This window comes from Blennius ocellaris (genome assembly GCF_963422515.1).
Source record: "Blennius ocellaris genome assembly, chromosome: 3".
NCBI classification, from domain to species: domain Eukaryota; kingdom Metazoa; phylum Chordata; class Actinopteri; order Blenniiformes; family Blenniidae; genus Blennius; species Blennius ocellaris.
The window spans coordinates 13,831,869-13,859,567 of NC_137652.1; the positions used below are offsets into that span (position 1 = coordinate 13,831,869).

Genomic DNA, 27,699 nt, shown 5'->3' on the forward strand with positions numbered 1-27,699 from the left:
GAGAAATATTGGCTAGTTGCTGTAAATACCCACGTCAGCAATGTATTACTGTGGTTTATTTATCGCAGCATAAACTCTCAAACTATGGCGTTTGGCATAGAAAAGCAATATGAGTTTCTTGACTTATATTTATAGGTGGGTTGAGGTAAAGTGCTTTTTTTTTCTCTCACTCTTGCTCTCGTTTTTTTATTCAGGAAAAGAGCCGAGGCTGAGGGACGGAAGGGCAGTTTCCCCTGCAGCAAAGCCATGTCCTCCCACCATCCCACTGATCCCGTGGAGCTGCGCCGGATCAACTTCCAAACGCCAGGTAGAGCGAAGATACATTCACATTCAGGCTCAGCAGCAGATGATGAGTCGGTGTTAGTTGTGCTGATGAGATTAACTGTGGTGTCATTTCCCTTTTCAGCGTATCGTGTATCAGTGTACCGAGGTTATCGGCGTCTGTCAAGTTAGTTGGCCTCAGTCCACCATAGATCTTTTTTTCTCTGCTGCCATCGCTCTCTCCAATAGTCTTTCTTTCTTTCTTTCTTTCTTTCTTTCTTTCTTTCTTTCTTTCTTTCTTTCATTCTTTGTTTCTTTCTTTCTTTCTTTCTTTCTTTCTTTCTTTCTTTCTTCTCAAGTATTCATGCTAACTAACCTTCCATCCCATTTAGGATGAAGCTTGAATTGACAACATTTCATCAGCTGCCTCTGGATAACGTTTTTTGTTTTTTGTTGTTTTTCTTTAAATCCCCCCGTCTCCCCCCCCCCCAAAAAAAAATCATGCTAAATTTTTAACTGCCTGTGTCATAGTCTTTTTATATCTTTACCAGCAGTGTGCATATACTCTGAGGACGTGTTATTGTGCCTCAGTAACTTTCTGAACACGCACATTGTTCTTTCTGTCTGCCTGGAGAGAGAGAAAAAAAAACGGTCACTTACTCAAAAAAAGAAAAAAATGGAAAGAAACCCTTCCATTTGCTCCGTTGGCCACGGACAGAACACTAAACAACACCTCCTCTGAGAATCCTAACTCCTAACATTTTCCTCCAAAAAGACTCCATTTATGTGTGTATCAAAATGGCCTCTTTTTTCTGTTTCTTTGCTTGGCAGGCATGGCAAGTCACCCGCCTGTCCCCATCTCTGAGCTGGCAGATCACATTGAGCGCCTCAAGGCAAACGACAATCTCAAGTTCTCTCAAGAGTACGAGGTAGGACTGCTGATTATCTGTGCCTGAAAATCACCAACTTGGGAAATCCATCTAGTTTTAATAGAGTCCCACATATATTCATCCATTTATCCTTGTCTTGTCTATCTTCTTCACTCTTTTTCTTTCTCACTAGGGTTCAATTCCAATGGCTATTGCTATAGATTTAGCCGTGCATGGCCTTTACAGTAAAGTTGCATTTTGATTCATCTTCATGGAACCATACACGATAAAGCACATTCTCCTCTCTCTGCTGCCTTGTCGTTATCTCTATAAATATAAGAGGAAAATTGAAATTGCAAGCTCAAAGACAGTTTGCTTACAGCCAGATGGTTATCAAGCCCTCATTTCTACGCTCTGGTGGAGAAAGAGGAGATAGAAATAAAGAGGCAGCCACAGCGAATGCGCTCACTAAGAGATATAAGAAGCAAATGTTCTCAGCAAAAAAAAAAAAAATGCTTCTTGATTAGTTTCCTCCAACTTGGGGCACACTTAATGTGGACCAAAATAAGGCATCTGCTCTGAGATAACAATGTGCCTGAACTTGGTGCTGAACTGTGACACTCAATAAAAAAAAGCACATCAGTAGACAATATTTCCCAACGTGCTGGCTCTGTGGCAAATAGCGCTAGCATAACAATGAGCTCCACAGAGAGCTGTTAAACGAGTAAAAAAAAAAATTATTTTCTGTGTAAAGGAGGGGAAAAAAACCCCAGCTCAGACCAAGAGCCCGTGGGTGACGAATGACACATAAGGCTCTAATTGGCCGCCACAAGTGAGAGTCAAATTGTGTGTGGCAGATACACGCATATAGGAAGAGAAGAACACATTATGCATAAAGTAGGAAAACAGAGCATAGATGTTTCGGGGAAGAAAAGTGTTGGGAGAGAGGATAAAAAGGGGTGGAAAAGACAGTGAGAGAGAAGCTGTATGTAATTGTGGTGTGAGTTGGAGCCGCTCTGTTGAGCCTCACATTCTCTCTGCATGACTGTGTGCTTTGTTCGGAGCTGAACCCTTAACGAAGGAACAAGAGAGATGGATGGAAGAGGGGCTGAGAGAGAGAAGGGCCACAAATGATTGTGGTGCGATAATCAGGCACACATGATGTTGGCAGCGTGTGGAAGCCAGCCTTAAACTCACACACATAGAAGTACACTTATCCAGTACCGCTCGTGTCCACTTTTTCCCTCAACCAAACCATAATTATGTGTCGTAAAATATTCACAATTGCTAAATTGCTCTGGCTCTCTCCTCTCCGTCCTTCTCCATTGACAGCCCTGTAATGACCTCATGTCTGCCTCTCCCAGCTAACAGCAACAGTTATACTGTAATTACCCTCCAGGAACTTAATGTGTTGGTCTAACACAACCATCCGCTCGCTCCCAGTGGAATTTATTATGCTTTTATCACTCTTCTCCCTACAAGCTGGTTTCTTCTGTGAAAAGTGGAAAACCCTTCTTGAAAGGAGATATCGCATGAGTCCGTATTTCTATCCAGTATCAACAATGAGTCGTTAAATTGCAATTTGTAGCATGTCTCTTGTGGTGGGGGTTTTCTGCAGCAGTGCTGGACAATGATCGTGAGTTCAAGCTATGAAACTGTCAAATTGTCTTTTTTTTTTTTTTTTTTACCAATTTATACCAATACCTGAGCCAAGAGTCAATTTCAAGCTGTAATGCTTAGAGAATAAGTGTGACACTAGGAGAGAATTAGGTATCCACCACTGGGGTGCACAGGGTAAATCCTGGACTGGTCAGCAGTCCAGCACAAGGCAAACATAGACAGACACAAACCACACCTACTCATATTCACACGTCCAGGTAATTGAAAGTCACAATTTAGCAACAAACACATGTTTGTGGAAGGTGAGAGGAAACCTGAGTATCTTTAGAAACACACACTGGGAGAAGGTGCAAACACCACACACAGAAACCTGGACTTGAAATTCTGTTCAAATAGTAACAATATAACAACAAACATTTTGTGGGTGAATTCAAGCCTATTAATGGGAGCAATATAATTTTAGAATGATGATAAAAATGTATGATTTTGCCATTTAGAAAAATGTGTCAATTAATTCGTTTTTTGTTTTCACCAATCCAATATATATTGCTCACTTATAAGGACCATTAACCGATGATAATGCTAAGAATTAAAATGTTTTCGTATTTTCAAGAGATCTGAATTTATTTTTGAAAAACTCAATGTAATAAGCAACTAATGAACATATATTGTGTTATATAATTTGTAGATATTGATTCTTTAATAATAGAGCATAATAAAATTCAATTTTGGTGTAAGAGTTAAAAAGATGTGGGGCAATAGTTGCATGGTGTAACATGTCTAAATCATATAATCCAGGTTATAATAGCTACAAGATTATCATATATACCCATTTATCAGGAAGGTGACTATATTTGGGAAGTTTCTCACTTATTCACATTTGCTCTCAAACTAACAATGATAATTACAAACTGCATGTTTTGTATATGTTGGCTTTTGCTCGATATTGCGTGAGAAATATGTGCCAAATTTCCCAGATGAATTGGATCCGTTTCTAATGTTACTATATAGCAATGCTTTGTAGTTTTAATCACTTTAAAATCTCAAGAAAAGTCAAACCCTATGATGACATATTTTGTTTTCAATTCTCCCAATGAGTGCCCTGTGAATGGGCAGGATAAACAAATAGCCAACTTATTGCTTTTCTCTGAAAATGAAAAAAAAAAGTAAAACCTGAAATGCCAGTGACTGTATGCATTTCTCACTCATTCTTTTGTAAAATGCATAATTTAAACATGTGTGGCATCAGTCATGTTGTGGCCTGCTGTTCTGGTGACTGCTGTTTTTTTAGGTAACGGCAGCTCCATCTGATCAAGTCAACATATCAGTTACAATTCAACAGATCACATTTATTTACAGAGCCCACAACTATGGTTTACCCCTGCAAATGCCTCTGACTTTATGCAAACAAGGCCCTTTGAAAACCAATGACTTTTGACAGTATCCAAAAATATTTGTGGGAAGCACAAATTTCACCATCGTGAGCTGTCTGAAGTAATGAAACTGTAATAGTTCTTTGTTGATGTTGGTTCACTCTTATGTCTTGCAGTCCGTCGACCCCGGCCAGCAGTTCACATGGGAGAACTCCAACTTGGAGGTCAACAAACCAAAGAACCGCTATGCTAACGTCATCGCCTACGATCATTCGAGGGTTATACTCTCCAGCATCGAGGGTAAGCCTTGTATGCATGCTCTGCCACTTCTGCTCCTCTGTTTGGGCAAATTAGGATGTTTTTTTATGGAAATTAGGGCAATTTGCTCACTTCCTTGCTTTTTCAAAGGCCCGTTTGAGGTTTATGGCTTGGTGGCAGACCGAAGGTTTTGGTAAAGATTGACATGAGGAATGTAGTTGTGATGATTGGGGTTAGGGTTAGAGGGAGTGCATTATGTCACCCAGTTGTCACAAATTTAACGTGAGTGTTTACAGATAAATTTATGTGAGAGAGCTTCTTCCCACGACGGATGAGCTATTAATAGCCGAAAGCTGTTCCCTCACTGGCAGTTCCCATACACCATGCACACACAAAGCTGCGCTTGCATCAGATAGATGCTATAAAAATCATATTATTATCCCCAGAAACTTCTTTTTCCACCCACTGTACTGCCAATAAACCAACCGATTTGGTCTCAGGTCCATGATATTATCTACAGAAATGAATTGTGCTCATACTTAGTTCACCCAACTAAGCGTTTACCCGACATAACCTTTTTTTTTTTTTTACGTGATTTCACCATGTGCAATGGTTTAATATGGGAGGAAAAAATAGTTTCAGTCCTGTTTTCAGTGTGCATTTTGAAACACACTCACCCACCTCTGCTGGGAAAGACCTGAGGCAGAGAAACTGGCAGCTCCAATGTGGAGAGAGAGGGAGACGGTGGGAGGCCAAGCCCAAACAGATGAGCCTTATCTGGGTAGAGCATGTGTGAGCAGCCCTTCCACCCCCGCCTGTCCTGGAGCCCTGACTGTCTGTATTTTTTCCAGCTTAGAAAACACATATACTCTTGAGTATCTCCGAATACACACACACACACACACACACACACACACACACACACACACACACACACACACACACACACACACACACACACACACACACACACACACAAGAACAACTATCTTTGTAAGGACATAAGTCATTCCTTGGAATTGGTCAAATGTTTCCACTCTAGTGGTCTAAAACCCAAACTGATTGTCATTAAAGTTGTTGTACCAGAATACCTCCACACACACGCACAAAAACAAACGTACATATATAAATATAATATATACCAGTAGTCTTGACAGTATGTGCACAAGCACAACTATGCATTTTCTTTACTTTCAGTCTCCTCCACTGAGTCATGAACACACACTGCCAAGCCATAGCCACCTAAAAGTGTGTGTGTGTGTGTGTGTGTGTGTGTGTGTGTGTGTGTGTGTGTGTGTGTGTGTGTGTGTGTGTGTGTGTGTGTGTGTGTGTGTGTGTGTGTGTGTGTGTGTGTGTGTGTGTGTGTGTGTGTGTGTGTGTGTGTGTTTTCACTTTATCTGCACGCTGCTTCTGTTGTCGTCCCTTGAATTAAAGCTGTAGCACATCAAAGCGTTTACCCAAGCTGTCTTTAAAAGACTTAAGGTTGATAAACATATGTTAGAAGCACTTCTTCCCTTCTGTCCCCATCCCTTCTAAAGTACATTGTATAAATACCCCATACTCCTCTGTCATTTAAGTGTGTGTGTGTGTGTCTCTGTCATTTAAGTGTGTGTGTGTGTGTGTGTGTGTGTGTGTGTGTGTGTGTGTGTGTGTGTGTGTGTGTGTGTGTGTGTGTGTGTGTGTGTGTGTGTGTGTGTGTGTGTGTGTGTGTGTGTGTGTGTGTCATTTAAGTGTGTGTGCGTGTGTGATTTTGAGGTTATACAGCAATATGGGACTGCTTATAAAACAAGCATTCAACAGGAGTTTCTTCTCGTCAAAACTACATTGTTTGGTCATTAGCTATTTTTCTCAAAGCATTTAACTGTTATTATAACATTTAAAGAGCAGTTTTCTATCCCAATTAGACAGCGTCAGATCCTCGTTATGGTTCTTGCACATGTTTGAGCTGTGACTTTTAGGGTTCCAGTATCAGAGCCACATTTCAAACTGGATTTTGACCAAAAATATCTTTTTAAAGAACATTTAGTTTCAGGGGCTCTGTTCATGCAATTGCAGCACTTCACCATTTGGGATGGAGAGAAGAAGGAGAAGACCAAAGTCATACAACTATACCACATTAGCGATACATAGGAAGGATGGATTTCTAACATGGAGGTTCAATGTGGGCCGTTTTTGACGCATTCTTTGATGCATTGGGAATGGGGTCATTTTGACAATACTGAAAAAGACACAAGTTGATCCAGTTAAGTTCAAGCCCTCCATTCGATCAAAGCACAATGTCAAGATAAGATGCAGCAACTAGTCACGCCACACCCAAAGTTCCTGACCCTTCGATAATACTCCCGACAAAATGGGGGACTTCTTAAGAAGGGAAAAATAACCAGGAATTAAATTTGGATCCTGTCTGCAGAGGTCGAAATGCCAAAGTTCCTGTGATGGTTCAGAGTACTTGAGGAAAGTTCCTGCAGTTAAAATGCAGCTGCCGTGTGGTCAGTGACTCCCATCATTTCAGACTGTAAACTGTTATCAAAAGAGTCAAAAGGAGTTTTGTGCCCCACTTCGGCAAAATCGGGTCACAGCTGAATGTGCGCATGCACGTCCAAAGCGTGCGCCTGTGTGTACTTCGGTGTTTTAGTGCATGTGTGCATGTTTGAGCTGTGACTCAGTGATTTTTGGGATTATGGTATTAGGCCCTAGATGAGCAGGCCTGATCCTAAATCAAACACACAGGTCTTTCCCCCTCTCTCTCTCTCTCTCTCTCTCTCTCTCTCTCTCTCTCTCTCTCTCTCTCTCTCTCTCTCTCTCTCTCTCTCTCTCTCTCTCTCTCTCTCTCTCTCTCTCTCTCTCTCTCTCTCTCTCTCTCTCTCTCTCTCTCTCTCTCTCTCTCTCTCTCTCTCTCTCTCTCTCTCTCTCTCTCTCTCTCGCATTGACACGCATGCACACAATCCCTTGCAGGACAGGCAGTGTCAGCCGAGTCTTACACATGGAGGGCCTTACAGTCATGTTGCCATTCAAAGCGACACATCCAGAGTATCCTCAGATTAGGCCCATGATCGTCTTAGCATGTATTATAAAACAAGACGGCTGAACAATCCAACACCAAAGGACGCTGGGTCCTGTGAAAACATTAATCTGCCTTCCATGACCTCAAATGATCCTCACCCCTTTATTACTTGGACATAAACCAGCTTTCATAGCCGTAGACTTTAAATAAACCAAATAGATTATTTCAACATGAAACACAATAAGAATCAGCTTCATCTGCTAAGAAAATTACATGGGCAAGAAGTGTGTGTGTGTGTGAGTGTGTGCATGCGTGCCTGCGTGATCAGTGTCATTCATCATGCACACGGTGCAGCAGACAGACCTGAGAGAAGGCAGTAATTCAAGACTAGTTGCATCTTTTTCATCCATCATTTCTCTCGGTTTGTCCTTCCCTTTCCGTCCTGCTTCACCTCATCGTTCTTCAGTCTCCTCACCTTGCGCACATCTTGCTTTCACTTTCCCTTCATGGTTTGTTTTTTTGTTGGTTTTTTTGCAGGCGTACCAGGCAGTGACTACATGAACGCTAACTATATTGATGGCTACCGCCGTCAGAATGCGTACATTGCCACTCAGGGCTCCCTCCCCGAGACGTTTGGGGACTTCTGGAGGATGGTCTGGGAGCAGCACACAGCCAACATCATCATGATGACCAAGCTGGAGGAGAAGTCACGGGTAAGCAAATGGGCTTGAACTGAGATGGAGAATACGTTATTGGGCAGAAAAGATGAGGTAGGACCACTATAGTGAGCTATCTTTATTGGTGAAAAATTAAAAAGGGAATGTGTTTATTAAGGAGACGGTATGAATCAGATTGTGGCATCAAATGTGAAAAGATACATATCAATGCAATGTAGAACAGGGAAGCACACAACACAACACAATGCAAGCAACATGGAAATTAATAATATAAATCAGGAGTCGGTTGGTTTGAACATACAACATTGGCCAAATAATTTCCAAACAATTATACCATAGAAATCTAGGATATATTGCTAGTGATTTAATGAAAAGAAGCAACATAATGAATTTGATCTAATAATACAGTGGTTATAGAGTAATTACAATTAATGTCTAGTTAAAATGTCTACCGCATGTGGTCCACATGCCACTGCTTGTCCATCTCTGGTGTAGCTGAGCAGATAAAAAATGGTGTGATATTATGTCACATTGGGATGAAATGGGGAAAGATTTAGTCGTGAGGGGTCAACTTCACAACAAAATAATGAACGAAAACACTTGATGACTTTTTAATGCTGATGATTTAAAATGTCACCAACTTGTTTACTAAGTTAAGTGTTTACTCAGCACAGGGACTCATTTGTTCCAGAGAAACTTCTACAGTTTGGAAAGTGGCCAAGCATGCAATTTATAGACGTTGCGGTCAGCAGTAAATAGTTTTAGCAAAAATGCACATTGTGTTTTGTTTACAGACTGACAGATGTTTCTCATTGATTCTCATTGTCTTCAGTTTTCTGGCACATCAGTGCACTATTTCTGCATTTAACTTCTCTGAGACTTGAAAATGTTTGAAGTGTCCCTTTGGAAAATCGCGCAAGAGTTAAACAGACTGTAAATTGCACATGTGATTAGAAATTTGATCTGATTGCTACAGGGCTGATTCTGATAAAAGACTGAAAAGGCTTCACAAACACCTTATGTTTGGCTAATGAGCATAAGTCAAAACAGGACAAGAGAGTACAAGTTGCTCACAATGAAATATTGCTGTTTCATAAGATGTTTACACCTGCATAAAGCACGCTGAAGTCGAGGAAGATGGGATGTTCCATACATTCAAAAATACTGCGAAGAAATCATCAAAAGGCACTCCACTTGTTTGTGATGGCCGAACTAAAAGCAGCAGCAGGTAACAGCAGACGGTTGCTTGTAACAGATCATGATAGAATACAGTAAATTAGAAAAGATCAGTGACAGAGACCGGGGGAGGGTGGATTACAAGTACAGCCAAATTGGGGTAGGTAATGAATTAGAAAATCATTTGGCTTCAAGGCATTTCGCTGTTGTTAACAGAATATGCGGTTGAGTAAAAATCCAGTGTAATGAGATTGTCATGTCTGAATAAAATGAGCAAGAATGGCTTGAGGTATGAATCACGATTAAGTGCTAACCAATTATGTCCAGAGCCCTTTTTCCAGAAAATGATCCTTTCTTCCCTTCTGTGCTTCTTTTCCTACTAACCTGTGCCTTGTGTTAAAACTCTTGTTTCCTTTTCCACTTTTTCCAACTGTCTCTGTTGTGTCTGTTTGACCCTCAGATGCCCTCTTATTTCTTCTCTAAGGCAAGACCTCTCTTTCTCTCCTTTGCTAATCCCCTTTTAAATGCAACCTCACTTCACATGGTTTTCTCTTTACCCTTTTTTCTCTGTTCCGTGTCCTTTCCTTCTGCTGTTTCCCTGTTTTTTTGAGCAATAGCCAGTGCATTGAGTGAGAATGCAGAATTGTTTTCAACTCACCACAAGGCTCTCACAGTTAACTCGGTCTGGGTTTTATTGCAACCGCTGGAGTTCAGAAACAGTGCACATTACTGTCTACAGTTTGCATGATCACACCCACAACTGTTTTTCTCCTTTCCTGTCTTGTGACACTGTATTATAGCATATAATCTTAAAAGAAGGTTATTTTTTTTAACTTCCTGACCACAAAATTATGAGGCATTGTCTGAATCTTTTATGTGTGCCACAGAATCCCAACAACTAAAATCCTGCAGCGTGGTTGACTGCTTGGATCCTGTAAACTCAGTCTTTAAGTTTGGAAATGCCCATTTAGCTTGAAATCCTGTAAATTCAATAAAACGCTTCCAGCATTATGCAACGATAGCATTTAATTTGAGCATACTTAGCCTTTTATTATCGGGCCACCACCTCTCTGTGTACTGTTTGAGGGGAGTAGTGGGCTGCTTGTTGGAAAATGATTTAATCTCATTTAACGCCTCTCAAAATCATGATATTATGTGTTTATGCATTAACAACGCAGATGATCACCGATGGTCCCACTGTGGGAATCTTGCCAGTATCCTTCCTTTTACCACCAATCAAGCCACACAGTAGCAGGGTACAATTACGCTGTTACTCCATAAATCAATGGATAATATAGTGTTCACACCAAGTCTTTTCTGCGATCCTGTTTAGTGTCTGGCGGTGTGAAGCCCCCCTACACGGACAGTCATTCCCATCCCTGTAGTGTCTCAAGGTCTGGTGGGAAAACAACAGTTGAAAAGCTGTAATTACAGCTCGAACGTATCGGGCCAAAACGCATAATCCCCAGTCTGGAGCAGCGGAATGCAGAGCAAGCTGAGCTGAGCTCCCTGCTGTCTTTGATGTGAGGACTGGAGGGATCAGCACATAACGTTTGGTTTGGCCTGATTCTGCCAAGGCCCTCCTCCCCCTTTTCATCTCCTCCGGGACTTTTCCCTCTCTCCGATGTGGTCTCCAAGGCTGAGCTGAAGAACTACAAATATGACCACCCTATACGGGGGGAATTCTCTGTGTTTTGTGGGTTCGGGGACGCTGGGATTTGGTGTGCTGTGGGAGTAGTTTTGTCGGGATTCTGGAGGTAGAAATAAAGGGCAATGGACAGTATCGAACATGTGATTGGTGAATTTCCAGGTATCAAATGACTTCTCAGAGCACTGGGGTGAATCCCAGTGAGCCCGCCAACCTATGGCAATAATCTTTCAGGATCTATATCTATACATTCTTTTTTTCTAATGATCTTCACTCCACACACTTTCCCTTCTCATACGCACATTTTTTTATTTTTTACAAACTGAATTTATCAAATCCTCTCACTGATTTGCTTCAACACTGACTCTTTTAGCCGCTCTATTCTTGCACTTGTACACACTCGAGCCCTTTCTTCTCTTTTTCCCTTCTCTCTTTTCAATCAAGCAGCTCAGCAGCTCTCACAGTGTCCCCCCCCCCCTCTCTTGTCCCTCGTAGGTGAAATGCGATCAGTACTGGCCAACGCGTGGCACGGAGACCTACGGCCTCATCCAGGTCACTCTGCTGGACACAGTGGAGCTGGCCACATACTCTGTCAGGACCTTCGCTCTTTACAAGGTAACATTTTCTGTGTGGTGGCATGTAATGGAGTCCTGTAGGAATCGATCTCTTTAAATATTTACACATGTTCATGTATTAGGAATTCACTCCTGTTACACTTTTACATGAAGAAACAGTTGCTTTATTGTTTGTTTTTTTTCTTCTCTTTTAAGTTGTCCTTGTGAAATATCGATGTGTGTTACATAATATTCCTCATAGTTCAATTCAAAAAGCTTTTTTTGATCGATCTTCGTCTCACCTGTCAGGATCAATAAACCATAAGTGTCTGTCCTCATAAGTAAGCACCCTTTGATAATTAAAATCAGTTGTTTATCAACAAATATATTCCTCAACAAATGCACCTTTTCCTCTGCCTGAGTGATATTTGAAACAGGCTGCAGTACCCACCTCCTTTTTTTTTTTTAAAGGAATTAACTGTTTGAAACGACTTGCTGGCCTCTTAAAGTTCAAATCTTAAGTAGAGGATGGAGCTGAGTCCCACAGCTTGGGCAGAGAGGTCAGAAAGTGTCGGGAGATAAGCTGACATCGCTTTAGTTTTTGATGGAATTTCTTAGAAGTAAAAAAAAAAAAAGAGGTACATTCTAATCACAGTTTCACTTTAAACTCTCTTCTCCGTCTGCTGATCCAGAGCGGCTCCAATGAGAAACGTGAGGTCCGTCACTTCCAGTTCACAGCCTGGCCGGACCACGGGGTGCCTGAACACCCCACCCCCTTCCTGGCCTTCCTCCGCAGAGTCAAGGCCTGTAATCCTCCTGATGCAGGACCCATGGTGGTCCATTGCAGGTAAAGCTGTGATGTCTGTGTGCATGGGTGTGTTTGGGGGCAGATTCCAAAAATGCAGGGCCCCTCAACATTTTTGTATGTCAAGCTAATTTTAAAGCTAAGATTAAACTTGGATTAAGGCAAAGGTTGTGGTAATGGGATGGTTACGATAATGGGGAAGGGCCAGAGAAACGTAATCACTCAACCGGAGTAATTCCAAAAATTACCAAAAAGAAACTCAAAGAGGCCCTTGACTATGAGTGTGCTTTAGCAGTGAAGCACTTATGTGTTATTTTGTGTTTTATGGCAACATAATTTTCAAAATCCTGGAAGTCTGTAAAAATCAAACTACAGTCCAGGGGTACTCATCTACAATCACCGAGGGGGCCTGAACTGAAAAAGTACTGACCTGCCATTATGCAAACCCCAAACCATCCTCACTGGCTTCTACACCCACATTCCTGCCATAACGACTTCCATCATCTCTAAGCTTTTTACAACAACGCCGGCCACCATGCTAACTCTGTTTTCCATAATTAGCCTTCACAGTTGACAATTTAGCGTTTATGGTAGTGGTAGTTCTGGGTTCACAAGTTTATATTCAAATGAACTGCTGTCTGAACAGCAGGAGGCTCGTGTGTTGGATGGAGAATGGTTCTGGAAACTTGTCATTACAGTCTTGGCACAGTGCTGAGCTCCAGCTCTGAAGCGAAGCTGCTATTTGCTCTCAGCGGCAAGTGAAGGACAGAAGAAGATAGAGGGTAGCACTTAGAATATGGAGCAGGAGCTCTCGGGAGGAGGAATTAGTGAGGTATAGCTGAGGAGGAAGACAGGATTGGGAAGAAAGAGGGGATTGAGACAATGATTGAGAGGAAGTGCTGGCGAGGGACTGGGAGTTAAGGGAGGAGATATGCGCAGAATGAGAGAGAAGGTGAGGTCAAATCCAGGACGTGGTGAATGAAAATGATGAATTAAAGAAAAGCGGGAAAATGGAGTCTGAAAATGTACAAATGTGAGAGTGAAAAAGTGACGGGGCTGGTGCGAGAGAATTGGAGGGGTGCTTAAAGGGAAGATAAAGAGGCAGAGAGATGAGGGCGGGAGGTGTCGGAGGAGGTTGGCAGGAGCGCAGCTCTTCCTAATCTCCCGTAGCAGTCAGATGGAGTATATAACAGGATTATCTGTCAAATTTAATTATCCCAGCGTGACTTCATCAAAATTTTCCTTAACATATCAACCAACCCCTGTATCAGACAATGGAGCGAATCTCATTCCACCTGAGCAACACACACACGTACACGCATGCACACATACACACTGATATTAATTTAACCATGTAAAGAATTTTAAATCCACTTGCACAAACTTGCTTGGTCAGGGTGTCTCACCATTTAGGTACAAGCACAGCAAGAATGTGAAGTGTTTGGGTGGGCAGCTAAATGTATTATATTTCTGGATTGTGTGTCGATAGGGAGGATATCTTCCTAATGCGGGTGAGACGGCCATGCTGACTCATCGCTGATGTCAATTTTTACGTCCTTTGTTGGAAATATTGCTGGCTGGCATCTTTGTGATGCTTAGTTGATTCAAGCGCAGTATGTTGGGAGCCTTGCAGGGCCAGATTTGCACCAGGTGTTAAGACACGGCACACACTCAGGAAAATTATTGTTCATATTCCGAGTTATGTGAAGAAAAAACAAAAACACATCACCATCTGTTCCTCCGACCATTTTTCCCTCTCTGCTGTTTTGCCTCAGTGCTGGAGTGGGCCGCACCGGCTGTTTCATTGTCATCGACGCCATGACGGAGCGGATCAAGCACGAGAAAACCATCGACATCTACGGCCACGTCACGCTGATGCGCTCCCAGAGGAACTACATGGTCCAGACAGAGGACCAGTACATCTTCATTCACGACGCGCTGCTGGAGGGCGTGACCTGTGGAAACACGGAGGTCCCCGCCAGGAACCTGTACTCCTACATCCAGAGGCTCACGCAGATCGAACCCGGGGAAAATGTCACTGGCATGGAGCTGGAGTTCAAGGTGAGGACTCGTCACTGTACAACTGCAGGCTGTGGGGGGAAAAAGAAAAAAAAACCTTCTGATTTAAGATGACTCACAGAAGTGATTAATGGTGATAATGTAACACTTCAGTGATCTCTGTTAGAGAGAGTGATGTTTTTCGCCACATAGAAGGTCAAACGTGGGCTTTAGGAGTTGGCTATATACACTATATTAAAAAAAAAGCATCCCATGGTTGGTTTTTTAGGTAGTCAGTGGCTGGTTAGATATATTGAACTGGATACAATGACTGATGTTTTCTCCAACTAAATGTTTTGTTCATGTAACAAATATAAATGGTTAACAGAAAATTTAAACTATAAATCCCAGAGGTGATGTTTTAAGTTACAATTTCAAATTCACGAAAGTCTCTTTACTTTTTCATGTATTAATTATATAATGGTTCTGCGAACTCAATTGTTACTTTAAGTAATTCTCTTTCCACCCATGACTGTTACCTTTCCTCATCTCCTTGTATGTAATGCGTTGTAAAGAATGGCATGTCAATATCATCTTTTATTGATATTAGTAGTCGTAGTAGTATTAGTATGAATAATATTAATATTTTAAAAAGAAATAATCAATAATAATAAGTAAGACAAAAAAATACAACCTGAAACCATGAACAACTAATATTATATAAAGTGAAGTGGATGAGATCAAAATCACAAGGTCGGTATGAATCTGTAAATTTACACAGTTGAGTGATGGTTTTATTTCTAGCGTGTAAATGTAACAGAAGCTTCTGCGTTATAGTGCTTAAGTTCAAATGTACATTTTATCTTAGTTGTACAGTATTGTGTACTTCAAGGCTTGATTTAAGTGCAAAATGTGCCAGAAAAAACCCCAGCTCAAAGCACGTGAGATTTTGTTCCCTGACCTTAAAAACCAAATCAATCATTTAAGTATAGTGGAATGATGAATGAAAACCCACTTGAGAGTAACTTCTATTTTGTAAAACCGTGACTCAGATGTCAATTAAATATACAACAGTTTCACCTCAAGACCATTTGGTTTCTGCTGCGGTGCTGTCAAGTAACACTTCATTCACTGGTCTTTTGTAAACATTTAAATGTTGTTTCAACTCATCAGTGGTGATAAAAGTAGTGGCATTGATTTCTTAAGTACAGATTTCTGTGAAGCATATTCTGAAAGATACTGAAGTATCAAAGCAAAAATTAAAAGGGATTTTAGGACTTTGAGGACTTATTTTGGGATTGTTTGTGCTGCAACAACTGACTTTGTCTCATATCAGGTCAGGGTTAATTCTGATGTGTCATTCACACATGATCAAATCCAGTGGAAAATATTATACTGATAAATAAATACACACACAGTTCACATTTATAGCTGTCAAGTCTATTTTAAAGTAATTTGATAGATTTCTCATTGGGTTTCTTTAAAAGCTCAGTGAAATGCGATCAAAGTTCTCTGTTCTACTATATGATGTATTCATTTATTTACCATAAATACACCTGTCTTGGGTGACTGTGGCTCGGTTAGTAGTGCAGGTTGTCTCTCAACTGAAAGGTTGCAGGTTCAGTTCCACATCTCCACATCTTGAAGTGTCCTTGAGCAAGAGACTTTGACGGTGATGTGTGAATGGATAAATGTGATTAATAGTGTGAAGCATTTAGAGTACCGCTTAAGTGACTGAAAAGTGCTATATAAGTGAACTCCATGTACCATTTACTTGCAGCATTGAGAATATATCAAAGCATGAACTCAAGCATAATGGTTTTATGGGTTCAATGTTTTGCTCAAGACCAGTTTTTCAGTTAATTCATGATATTTTCATATTGTACCAATCAATCAGATGAACTGACGAGAAGAAAATCAGCTTTGCCAGTTGTCGATAAAGGGTTGAATGTTTCACAGGGCATAATTCAACTTGGACATTAGTATAGAGACATTCAAGGCACTAATGAAATATATTTTTGCAAATTACAAAAATAAGGCAATTAATTTAATGGTCTTCATATAAATCACTCTTTTAAAACTCTTATTTGAAATCTTTTAGAAATTGAAATAACACATAACATTGTGAAGATTAATAAGTCCCAAGTTAAAAGCTGTGAAATCGATTTAAACAGTTGATAAAGATATGAGTGAGAAGTCTGTTATGAATGGCTTTTTTAAGTGATTAATATAAGAATGAGCAATACTTTCTAAGCTTTTGTTGGTGTTTATACTTGGCATTAAACCTTTTTTGAACACTTCACTTTCCCTCTCTGTGCAGCCTCATCTCTTATGTCAAGTCATCGTCCTCGAGGCCGAAACAGGCAATGAGCCAGTTATGAGGTTTGACAATGTAACATGGAGAAAGTAAAGATATTGGTGTTAAAATGAAACGAGGAAACTTGTCAGAAAATTAATGTCTAAAGTCAAGTAAAATCCCTTTGCATCTCAACTATGTTTCAGATTTCATTCATCACAACTTGAGTGAAGAAATGTTTCCATGTAGCCAATAAAAGGTCCTCAGTAGATACTTGCAAAGAGCATTGCCCCCCATGGACATACAAAATAGACGTATCAGAAAGTTCTGACCTTGACAGCTGCTGAACATGTTTTCTGCTGCAGTGAGTGCTTCTTACTGCATCCGTCCCCCTCTGAGAGCTTCACATATTCAGGGTAGATGGTAGGATTTGAAGGAGATTATTGGATTTTACTAAGATTTTACTTCTGGTTTGGAAGACCAGAATGACCTCATAATGTGAGCTCAAAAGGTGCACATTATAACATTTCAGTAAAAAAAGAGTCCACAGAAATACACAAGCAAATAACATGGGATTATTGGGTTGGCTGATTGGCTGATTGGCTGGTTGGTTGGTTAGTTTGTTGGTTGGTTGGTTGGTTGGCTGACTGACTGACTGCTTGGCATTATTCCTGATCTCGATTGTGTAAATTTTATGTACTGTGACATTTACTTCCTGATAAATGACTTCCCTGCAGACCTGTCTGGTTCATCTGAGTGAGAAGAGAATCACTTTTAGCCGTGGAGGTATACCCCGAACGCAGATGGCTCAAGATTTTTCCTGGAACGGCTTAAGTCTGCTCAGATGCTCAGGGGGCAAAGCAAACACAAAACGACACCAAGCAATCTCCTTCATCCTTTGCTCCAGCATTCCTCTCCTAATAGCGGTGGTCTCTGCTGAATGACAATGAGCCTAACGCTCTGTGAATTGTTTACTCAGCCTTATAGTGATGTAAAACATATGCCAGGGTTGCCCGAGTCGCCATATTTCATCTCACTTGAACGCTTACGGGACATTGCGGAGCACCGTCTGAAACAACACTTTCCACCTTCATCAAGCAAAAGATAGAGGAAAAAAATCCATAAGGATGGAATTTCTCATGGATGGGTGGCATCAGATCCTTCAAATAAAATTTCAAAAGTCAAAGCATGTGTGGGAGAAAGGCAAGGAGGGAAGATTGTCTGGCGGCATTCAGTAATCCAACACCCCGTTAATACATTGTGTTTTTGTTTCCTTTCATGCAAAGTTTACTGGTGGAGTTCAGAGAGCTTGCCAACAGGACTTGGTTTTATCCAAGCTTAACAGATGGTGAAATTATTGGCATCTATCAAAGCCACGAGAAGTTTTGGGTTCACCCGACTTTACTGATAAGACCGAGTCAAATTCAAACCAAATGACACGAAGAATTACTATTGTTGATGCTGGAAACTGACTTTACAATGCTCAAATGAACTGGTGGACTTGTGGTTGCTGGGATTTTCCAGCTCAACCCATCTGTAAGAAAATAAGGTAGTGCTGTTTCTCCCAGCGAGCTCCAGTAGCTGCTGACGGTCGAGGCTCGGTTCATGGGCCCCCATTGTTTCCCCACCGAGTCTGCGGTTTCTCGTCTTGCCCCTCCCCTTTTGTTCTGTATTTCGTTTCAAGCCGTGTCATCCAATGGTCGAATGTGAGACAGAGTGTACACGATGTGCTCACGTCTGCCTGTCTGCTTGTATCGATAGAAATGTGTGTGTTCCAGGATTTGTTATGTTTTTTCACTGATGCAGAATCCACTTCGGTTCCCATATGTGTGTTGAGACAGTGTGGGGCCTTGTGGTTTTCTGGCCCCCGACTCTTGATTTTCTCTTTCCTCCTTTTATTTCATTTTATATTCCCTCGTCTATTCCTAACCACTGCTTCCCCCCAACCTTGCCCCTGCTTTGTTTATCCAATTGAAGATGTCTGACTAAATATCCTTAGGCCTGCAGAGTCAAGCTGATTTTCTAATTTTACTTGTCCAGTGTACCAGAGGAAAACCAAGCCTTGTGTGAAAAACATTTGAATTACCTCCTTGAATCTATCTAAATGCTTTTTTTAAGTCCTCTTCTTCCTCATAAAGGTTTATTATTGCAAAAAAAGCAGGGGTTTATTTCCCTTTTGAATATAAAGCAGGTACTGGTGCTACATAAATGTCAAAATTGTTAGTCCATGGAGAGAAGCAGACAGCCAGCAATTGTATCTGTAAATGAGCCATTTGAACCTTTGCAAAAGTGCATGGCTACCAGTGTAAATTCAAGTCATACGTTCACCCTCAGAACAGTCCATAGAAAATCCTTTCATGTGGAGGAACACTTATGTTGAGCTCGCAAACTACAAGACCAAAGAAACCCTGTGGTTGGTTGTGGTGTGCGTCACTGAGAAAAGAGACAGAACAAAGTGTCATTGATTTCACTGTGCCTTGAAAATACAAACACAAAAACCGTCTCTGCGCTGCACAGAGACTTGTTAAGAAGGGCATTCAGTGAGATAAATTAGATTGGATTTGCCATCTAATACCTCAAATGTGCTTTTCTCTTGCATATCAAGCCTCCAAATACAAACAAAAAAGAAGTTAAATATTTCGCCTTTACTCTGTCTGCTCTATGCGGTCCCACCAATGCTGCTTCGTATCTCACAATCCTGACAGGTTTCTTTGTAGGTTAGCCTGAATAATACTAAAAACCGTTGATTTCTTTTTTTCTTCCAGCGTCTGGCCAGTGCCAAGGCCCACACATCGCGGTTCGTGAGTGCCAATCTGCCATGCAACAAGTTCAAGAACCGACTGGTGAATATCATGCCCTACGAGACAACGCGCGTGTGTCTACAGCCGATCAGAGGAGTGGAGGGATCCGACTATATCAACGCCAGCTTCATTGATGGATACAGGTCATGGAAAAGCAAATCAAGCATCGGTCTTTTTCTCAAATGTTGTCAAGCGCCATCTGACTGGGGATGTGATAAATACTAACCCATGTGTTTGTGTGTGCAGGCAACAGAAGGCCTATATAGCAACCCAAGGCCCGCTGGCTGAGACCACAGAGGATTACTGGAGGATGCTGTGGGAGCACAACTCCACTATAGTGGTCATGCTAACCAAACTGAGAGAAATGGGGCGGGTAAGAGTACTTGAGTTTGTAAAAGTACTCACATAATTAACTGAATACTGAACTGTAATCAAGTACATCAGTAAAAATGTAACATTATTGCTACACTATTTCTTAATAATGGTGGTTTGGGGGGGAGGGTCACCAGCTCATACATGTATGTATATATATAATATTCAACACACATTCTGGCTGTTTTAATTGTAATATTGCTTTTGCTTATGTGGATGCACCAGATTTATCATTAGCCATGACACAATTTTATGATTGTGTCATGGCATTGACAATTTTATAATTTAGGATTTTAATTGTCCCATGGTTTTTAAGTCGGAATCTAAATTATCTAGAAAATACAAAATAAAAAAAACAGACTCAAGACAAACCCAACTGCATAATTTATATCAGTTTTAATAAGTGTTACCTTTCATTGTAACTCTGAAACATAATCATGATCGAGGCTGAAAGGAAAAACTGACACAGTTTGCCACTTCTGATGAACACACACACACACACACACACACACACACACACACACATTGTGGGTGTGATTTGTAAAACATGAAAGTTTTAAATGTACTTTAATGTATTTTAAAATGTACTACTCCTCATTTTTCCTTTCCAAAGTTAATTAAAGTTTTCATACTCGTGAAGTCCTGATCTCTGTGGTTTCATGAGCTCAAGTGCAGAGAATGAAACTGTCTATAACTAACTTAACTGTAACTTTTACTATAGTGTGATGCTAAAGTAGTGTTAATCACTATAAGGTTTTGTCTCCGCAATGATAAAAAAAAAAAAACTCAACATGAGGAGGGACATATGGAATATCCACTGATTTGTGGACAGAACACTTCATGCAGGTCATACATATGTGTATGGATTTGCCCCACCAGGAGGTAAATCTCTTAATAGTTCTGGCATTTGGGCTTGCTGATCCCCTAATTTCAGAGATCAAAGCTGACATCTAGTTTAGCTATCTGTATTGACATCTCCAAACTTGACTGTGTGCCAAAACACACAGAGAAAATGTGAAAGCAAGGGCAAAGGATATGAAGAAAAATTCAGCTGAAGAATCAATGAAACTCTTTGAAACCAGAACGAAATAATTGCTTCGAGGTTTGCCACGATTTTTATAGAACCGTCTGTATACGTCAATTCAAAGTGATGTGCTCTCAATTATGTATTCATTTCATCTGTGCATTTACTATAATATTCTCTCTCACATAATATAGAACCGTTTGCGATAGTTATTTTCAGGAAAAGCAAAGTATGTTGGACTACAGACGGTACCTCTGTATCCTTTTCTTGGCTGTAGTTCGGATCAGGAGAGGATTTGAACTGTAAATAACAATGGCCTCTTACTTCTTGATGTGCGAAACTGAAAAATATGTCGTTGAATATGGCTGTTTTATGGCTAATCATTTGTCTTTGAACGAGAATCCATCAAAAAGGACATAATGAATTAAATGTAATAAACGTTACGCGTCATGAAGGACTCGAGGATTCGCTGAGCGCAGTGACAAAGCTATATGAGTTATATTTTATGAGCATTGTATTTCTTCTGACACAAGATTGTCTTCAAATGAATAATACATTTCGTAAGTTACAGAGACGTTTTCGGGATGAAGTAGCTCGAAATTGTTACCCCCTCTCACACAGTGAATATTTTAAATTTGACATAGGATGCTGAAGAAAATCCTTTTTTACTGTCGTCTGCAGGAGAAATGCCATCAGTACTGGCCTGCAGAGCGCTCAGCCAGGTACCAGTACTTTGTGGTGGATCCCATGGCAGAGTACAACATGCCCCAGTACATCCTCCGAGAGTTCAAAGTCACTGATGCCAGGGTGAGTCATCAGTCTGTGGGTGAGAGATGGATGCATTCATGTCTATGAAAGAGAAGAAATTGCATCTGTGCAGCTTCAAACAATTTCTAGATTGTAAAACAATTAAAGAAATTGAAATAAAATAAACACCTTTCTTCTGTCTTTTTTTCTTTCTTTCTTTCTTTCAGGACGGCCAATCGCGGACAGTTCGTCAGTTCCAGTTCACTGATTGGCCGGAACAAGGAGTGCCAAAGTCAGGGGAAGGGTTCATTGATTTTATTGGTCAGGTGCACAAAACTAAAGAACAATTTGGCCAGGATGGTCCAATTACTGTTCACTGCAGGCAAGTCTCCTCACAAATAACTCAATTGTTTTTAACTGTCTTCTGACTTGTGCACAAAAGCAGGAATGATACAACCAAATCATGTAAAGAACTGGTCGAACATAGATGTTGAAGCAATGCGGAGCAAGTGTGGTTAGGCATCCAGATCCAATGGATTGATTAACTCTTCTAATATTTCACTAAGCACTTTGTATCTGTATGTCTATGGTTGTCAAGATTCCCTTCATTTTTCTTTACATATTGTCCACAACAACATAGTCGTCATAGAGCAATTTTACTGAGGAAAAAAAAAAATCCCACTGGAGCAAACATAGTTGAACACAGCGAGAACGTGAAACTCCATTTTAGCAGGAAGACATTTCTGCAGATCCCCATTCAGAGGTGGCAGTTTCTGCTGAAAGGGATGTGGGTTGAGGGATAGTGGACAAAGGACAACAAACAAGTTGACATCAGAGAAGCTATTCCACTCAGTGCACATGTGATGGAGGTAGCAGGCTCAGATCACAACCTTGCTGTTCCAAACAGGAAAGTATTAAGCCTGATGTTAAAAGAATAGACTGTATGTCCTGGACTGAAACTGGTTTCCAGAAGATAGGAGCCTGATAGATGAATCTGCCTCCTTTTTAACGTTGAATAAGTAGACTTTTCTTTTTTTTTTTGAAGCAGCTACGAGGAATGTGTTTCTTTGATTGTGAATGTAGAATTAGTTGGATTAGTTTTGCATGTGTTCCTGGATCTCGGGACATATTCAACTCTAACCATACTGCTGTGTGTATGCCAACAGTGCTGGAGTTGGAAGAACCGGCGTGTTCATCACCCTCAGTATAGTACTGGAGAGGATGAGGTACGAGGGAGTGGTGGACATCTTCCAGACTGTCAAGATGCTGCGCACCCAGCGACCTGCCACCGTTCAGACAGAGGTGAACTTTCCCTCCGTTGGTATTTGGTTTCGCTGCAGCCTGTCATCCTCCTGTCACTGACTCCGAACTCTTGTCCCTCCTCTCCCGCAGGACCAGTACCAGTTCTGCTACCGAGCCAGTCTGGAGTACCTGGGAAGCTTTGATCACTATGCAACATAAAGCCAGTGGCCGTCTCTCATGCCACATCCCAACTGAGTGCACTTATTCGGGTCATGAACAACCTGAGTAAACGCACGCATGGCTGCGATGTGCATTTGAAGATTTTGCCACCACATGCAGAGTGAAAGGGGGACCATCGGCTTATCCCGTACCCAGAAACAGCATCTCTAACTGAGCCATAGCAACCTGCTTGACAAGGGTGTTTCCTTCCACCCTCAGCCCAAACACACCCATTGGTCAGTCTGAAGAAGCAACTTCAACCACTGTTCCAATCAGAATACTTGATCAAATATATAATTTTTATTGGTTTCAGTGCTTTTGTTGAGCACCCAGATTGCTTTTCGTTGTTTGGGTGTAGAACTCTCACCTCGACCACCACGTGTAGCATCACCAACCTAAATACAGGACCCAGCTACAATATTTTTCTGTCACAAGAAATTTTGATTTATTTTTTTTTGGTTTGTTTGTTTTTTTATCACAATGACTGTATAGAAGGAGTCTATAAAATCCATCTCAATGGAAGAAAGAACTGGGACTTTTGAGCACCAGAGAATTGCCAACAAGAGACTGAAAACACAGAGCACACAGTATTAAAAAGACAAAGAAAACATCCCAAAAAAAGGACACCAAGAAGTGGGGGGGTTTTTTGGTTGTTGTTTTTTCTATTTTGTTTTGGAAACAGACTTTCGTTTCCTGTGAATGAAAAAGAAGATATTTCTATTTCTACCATACAGTAATAAGCACCACCAGTTCAACCTTATGCTTCACGATTTAAATAAGGGAAGTTTAAGAGCGGTTCAAGATGCATACCACAAATTAAGACATTAATTTAGTTTTTTAGAAAAAAAAAAAAAATATGTATTCTGTTTTGTTTTGTTTTGTTGGGTTTTTTTTTTTTAAAAACAAAGAAAAACCTGGGTATTCCTTATGGCACGTTCTGTTTTTTGATGATGATTTTTCTGTTGATTCTGTCCCCACTGACCATACAACAGCGAATCTGTATTTTTTATTTTGTTCGGTGTATTCCAATGAGCTGTAGCCATTTTTAAGTAATACTGTACTGTTTAAAATTGTACAATCAAATCTCTTGTGGAAAATGTTCACAATTCTATGAAAAAAAATAATGTCACAGAGTGTCACTCGCCCACTCTTATCACTAAAGAAAAACAACACTCACACGTTTCGCATGCACACGCAGGACTCTCAACGTCATTACTGTCACCTGACGACGTTCCCAGTTCCCAACATGAACACAGCTGCAACCAGGAAGTTCCCAGAATCATACCGCCAACTTGTTTGTTGTGTATGTTTGGAAGAAAGCCAGATAGAACACAAGTGCGGAGTATGCACAGAAAGCAAAAGATGACAGAGGAAAAGAAAAGAGAAAAAAAAAGTATTTATGTGTCCAAATAAGCTTCACAAAGATTTCCTCGAGCAGGGAGGAAGAAAGGGAAGTAGAAAAAAAAGGGGGGTGGGATGTGGAGCGAGGGTGAAGTACAGGACAAATTTCTCACTGGAATGCTCACCTTCGACGTTTCTCTCGTCTGATTCAGTGTGCAATAAGTAGATGTATTATATATTTTTGTGTCAAGTCACTAACTGCAGTTATATGTCATGATGAAGATGATGATGATGATGGAGCATCATTTTCCAGACACAAGGATGTGACACTTGATTTGGTTCCCGCCACGTGTTTAATGTCCAGGACCAAGGAGCGTCTGCCCTCTTCGGACGTCGACCCGTTATGACGTCACAGCTCCAGTAGATGATGTCGTCACGGCAACCAACGAATGATCAAACTCATATTTCAAACAGCATCTAATAAGTATTTTGATTTTAGATTTCTAGTGCCTTATATTACACGCCTATTTTGATAATGTTACTTTCAAGGTTTTTTTTGGTGTATTTTATGTATGTATGCTCGTACGTGTGCGCGTGAACTGAATGTCTGTGTACGTATATGATTTCGTTACGTTCCAGTGTGTGAAATTATCTTGTGCGTTTGGTTTTCGGCTGAAAAGTTTCAAGTGGAAGGCTCTATTATGTCGGCTGAATAGTTGTACTCATCATCTTAAACCCAGTGACTGTATTATCATTTCTCTTTTAATAACAAACAAACAAAAAAAAAAAAGTGTTATCTTACATAAGACTCAGCTACGGACAAAAGCGTGGCTTCAAAATGGGTTGATAGCAGGATGGTCTGATTATTGTCGACAGCAAAAGTTTCCGTCTTCACTTCATAGGACACTTGCACAAGCTTTGTGTATATACTCTTCTCTTGGAGACTTAAGTTCGCCTGCCACGAAGTTTTGGCCACACTACCGACTTTGGTGCAGACTGTGAACTGGCTCAGAGTCGCTCGGCTGTGTAGGAATCTATATAAAGCTGAACAGCAGCGTCTTTCTGTGTCAGTCGGAGTGGGAGATGAGTCAACTGAGGATGTTGTGTGGATCCCACCTGAAGTCCTCCATCCAAGAATCAAACCGCTCATCTGTGTCTACATTTATGTCTGTTTTCTTCAAGCAGCAAAGGCTGAGTAAGAGTTCAGGTGCTATGTCTCCAACGACACACGACCTGCGTAATCTTTTATTTTTTATATATATAAATATATATATATATATATATATATATCTCCATTAACGCTGATCATTGAAGGGATCATTGGCGGTTTTCCACCATCTTACAGTAACCCTGTTGTCGTTTTTTTGTATGCATGGTACCACTTTTGAGATGCCCCTTCGGTCACACCTGTTATGGGAAGACTTGCACTTTCTCTCTTTGTACTATGCACTAATACTAGTATCCTATTATCTCCGATAGCCCCGCCCCCTAAAAGGAGTCTTACTTGAACTCAGTAATGATGGACCCTGCAAAGCTCACAAGGTTGTGTATATGTAAATAACACAGAACACAGAGAGTAATTGAAATGCATTATTAAATAGATAAACAAATACAGGAATAAGTTGATAAATGCTATAGGTCAAGAGTGAATAGAAATCTATCAGCTATAGAGAGTGATATAATAAAAGGATGCACCTGAAATCACAGTTTAATGGCACAGCAGTGTGTGCAATATTACACGTTGTGGATTTGTTGTACCACAAAAGAAAAGTTTCACAAAAAAGTGTTTCTATTTTACCCCCAATGTATCATGTAGATGGATAAAACTGGAGTTTATAAATTGTATAAAAATGAAAATATGGTGTGTTATTTGGATCAGTTACCTCCAGTTGGTCTGTACATGTAAACTTTTTTTTTTTTTTTTTATTATTATTTGGTTTTGTTTCGGTTTTGTTTTCTGCTCCGGGTCAACAAGTGCTTTTTATTTTCTTACATTGGTTCTCGGAGCGTGTGAAAACTGAAAAACAGGTCTGTATGGATTTCTGTTCTTTATCGACACAAGTTTCATTTGTTACGAATAAACTCAAGTGAAAAAAGTGTGACCACTTTGATTGTTCAATGATGCAAAAGCACAGTGAATCTAAATTTGAAGGGGGGGGGGGGCATATCACTTGCTGGTATGATGAAAATAAACACTTTATTAATCAAATTAAATTTTAAAAAATTTACCAATCCACTGACAAGCTAATCCAATGACAAAATTTGTATTGATTTTAGGTGGTCATGCATTTCAGCCAGTGTTTGAATGAAGCTATCAAGTTCTTATGAATGAAATACGGCGTAATGTTTTCATTGCTATTCTGACCAGGACTTGCATAGCACTCATGGAGCTCAGTAATGTACCAGTTGGAACAAATCCCACTTTGAAGTAGGGAGACTTCGCATAATACTAAGAACTGACCAATGAGACAAAAAGCAAAAAGATTTCCAGTACAGTTTTCTTCCCCATATATAATACAAACATGATAATAGATCTGTTTGTCTCACCATACTCACCTAGCTTCATTAGAGTCCACCATTAACAAATATCATCATACCATTTTTAACAAATGTCTCAAGTATGCATGAATGTTCCAATTTTTATAAGATTTCAAGTGTATTTATCCAACTCATAATTCAGAGAATTCCAACTTTCCGGTTACTGATAAGCCCACTGATAAGCCCCATATGTATATTCCTTTTGTGAATTAATGAGCTGCAGTATCGTGGAAGCCTATAGTATCAGTGGTTTGAACTGATATGATCATTACAATTGAAATGGGATAGAAAAAACACATTTACCACTCGATATTAGCGATAGTAGCCTTTATATTGAAAAAAAAAAAAAAATTTTCGAAAGGTGTGGTAAGCTCCCTCCTTTCTGAGAAGAAAACTTCATAAATACAATAAACTGAACGGTAAAACTCAAATTAATCTCAAGAAAACGTTTTATGACAGAAACGGTTGTCGTGGAGATAAGTTAATATCAATTCCAACACTACAAAAATTTTCACCAGTAGCTGACAATGAATGTTCGAATCGGACTTGAAACGCTCTCAAAATGTTTTCCAACAGAAACTAAACATTCACAGTAATACAAGTGTTTTTTGCTTGTTTCTGAAAACACATTTCCTGAGGTTTAAAAGTTGCTGGGATACGAGATCCGTCACTTCTGTGTCGTCAGGCTGTTGAGGCAGATGGAAAGAGAGAAAGCGTCTCTCCTCAGTGAATTAAGGACGCCCGACATCTGAGACCAAACTCACTTGAATATTTAATGGCGTCAATGATTTTTGCATGCTATGTGTCTTTTCATCATAGCTGAGTGACTGAAAACAAGGCGTGGGGAAAACTTGGAGATTCACAGCAAAAAGGAGC

General features: G+C 40.4%; 1 protein-coding gene across 2 annotated transcripts in view; it reads left to right on the top strand.

Moving 5' to 3' along the window:
• The window catches only part of ptprdb (protein tyrosine phosphatase receptor type Db), a 95,815-nt gene extending 69,450 nt beyond the window's left edge, over positions 1 to 26,365 (top strand). The window contains exons 25-38 of one of the 2 annotated variants that reach the window (XM_080520245.1): positions 195 to 307; positions 407 to 448; positions 1,093 to 1,190; positions 4,300 to 4,423; positions 7,923 to 8,098; positions 11,382 to 11,501; positions 12,133 to 12,287; positions 14,021 to 14,306; positions 19,305 to 19,483; positions 19,587 to 19,713; positions 21,418 to 21,543; positions 21,711 to 21,865; positions 22,650 to 22,785; positions 22,876 to 26,365. In XM_080520245.1, coding sequence (XP_080376371.1) covers positions 195 to 307; positions 407 to 448; positions 1,093 to 1,190; positions 4,300 to 4,423; positions 7,923 to 8,098; positions 11,382 to 11,501; positions 12,133 to 12,287; positions 14,021 to 14,306; positions 19,305 to 19,483; positions 19,587 to 19,713; positions 21,418 to 21,543; positions 21,711 to 21,865; positions 22,650 to 22,785; positions 22,876 to 22,944 — 1,906 coding nt within the window. In that variant the 3' untranslated portion in view covers positions 22,945 to 26,365. The remainder of the gene's footprint in view (positions 1 to 194; positions 308 to 406; positions 449 to 1,092; positions 1,191 to 4,299; positions 4,424 to 7,922; positions 8,099 to 11,381; positions 11,502 to 12,132; positions 12,288 to 14,020; positions 14,307 to 19,304; positions 19,484 to 19,586; positions 19,714 to 21,417; positions 21,544 to 21,710; positions 21,866 to 22,649; positions 22,786 to 22,875) is intronic. The other variant, XM_080520246.1, reaches the window with a different exon arrangement.
• The last annotated feature ends 1,334 nt before the right edge of the window (positions 26,366 to 27,699 follow it).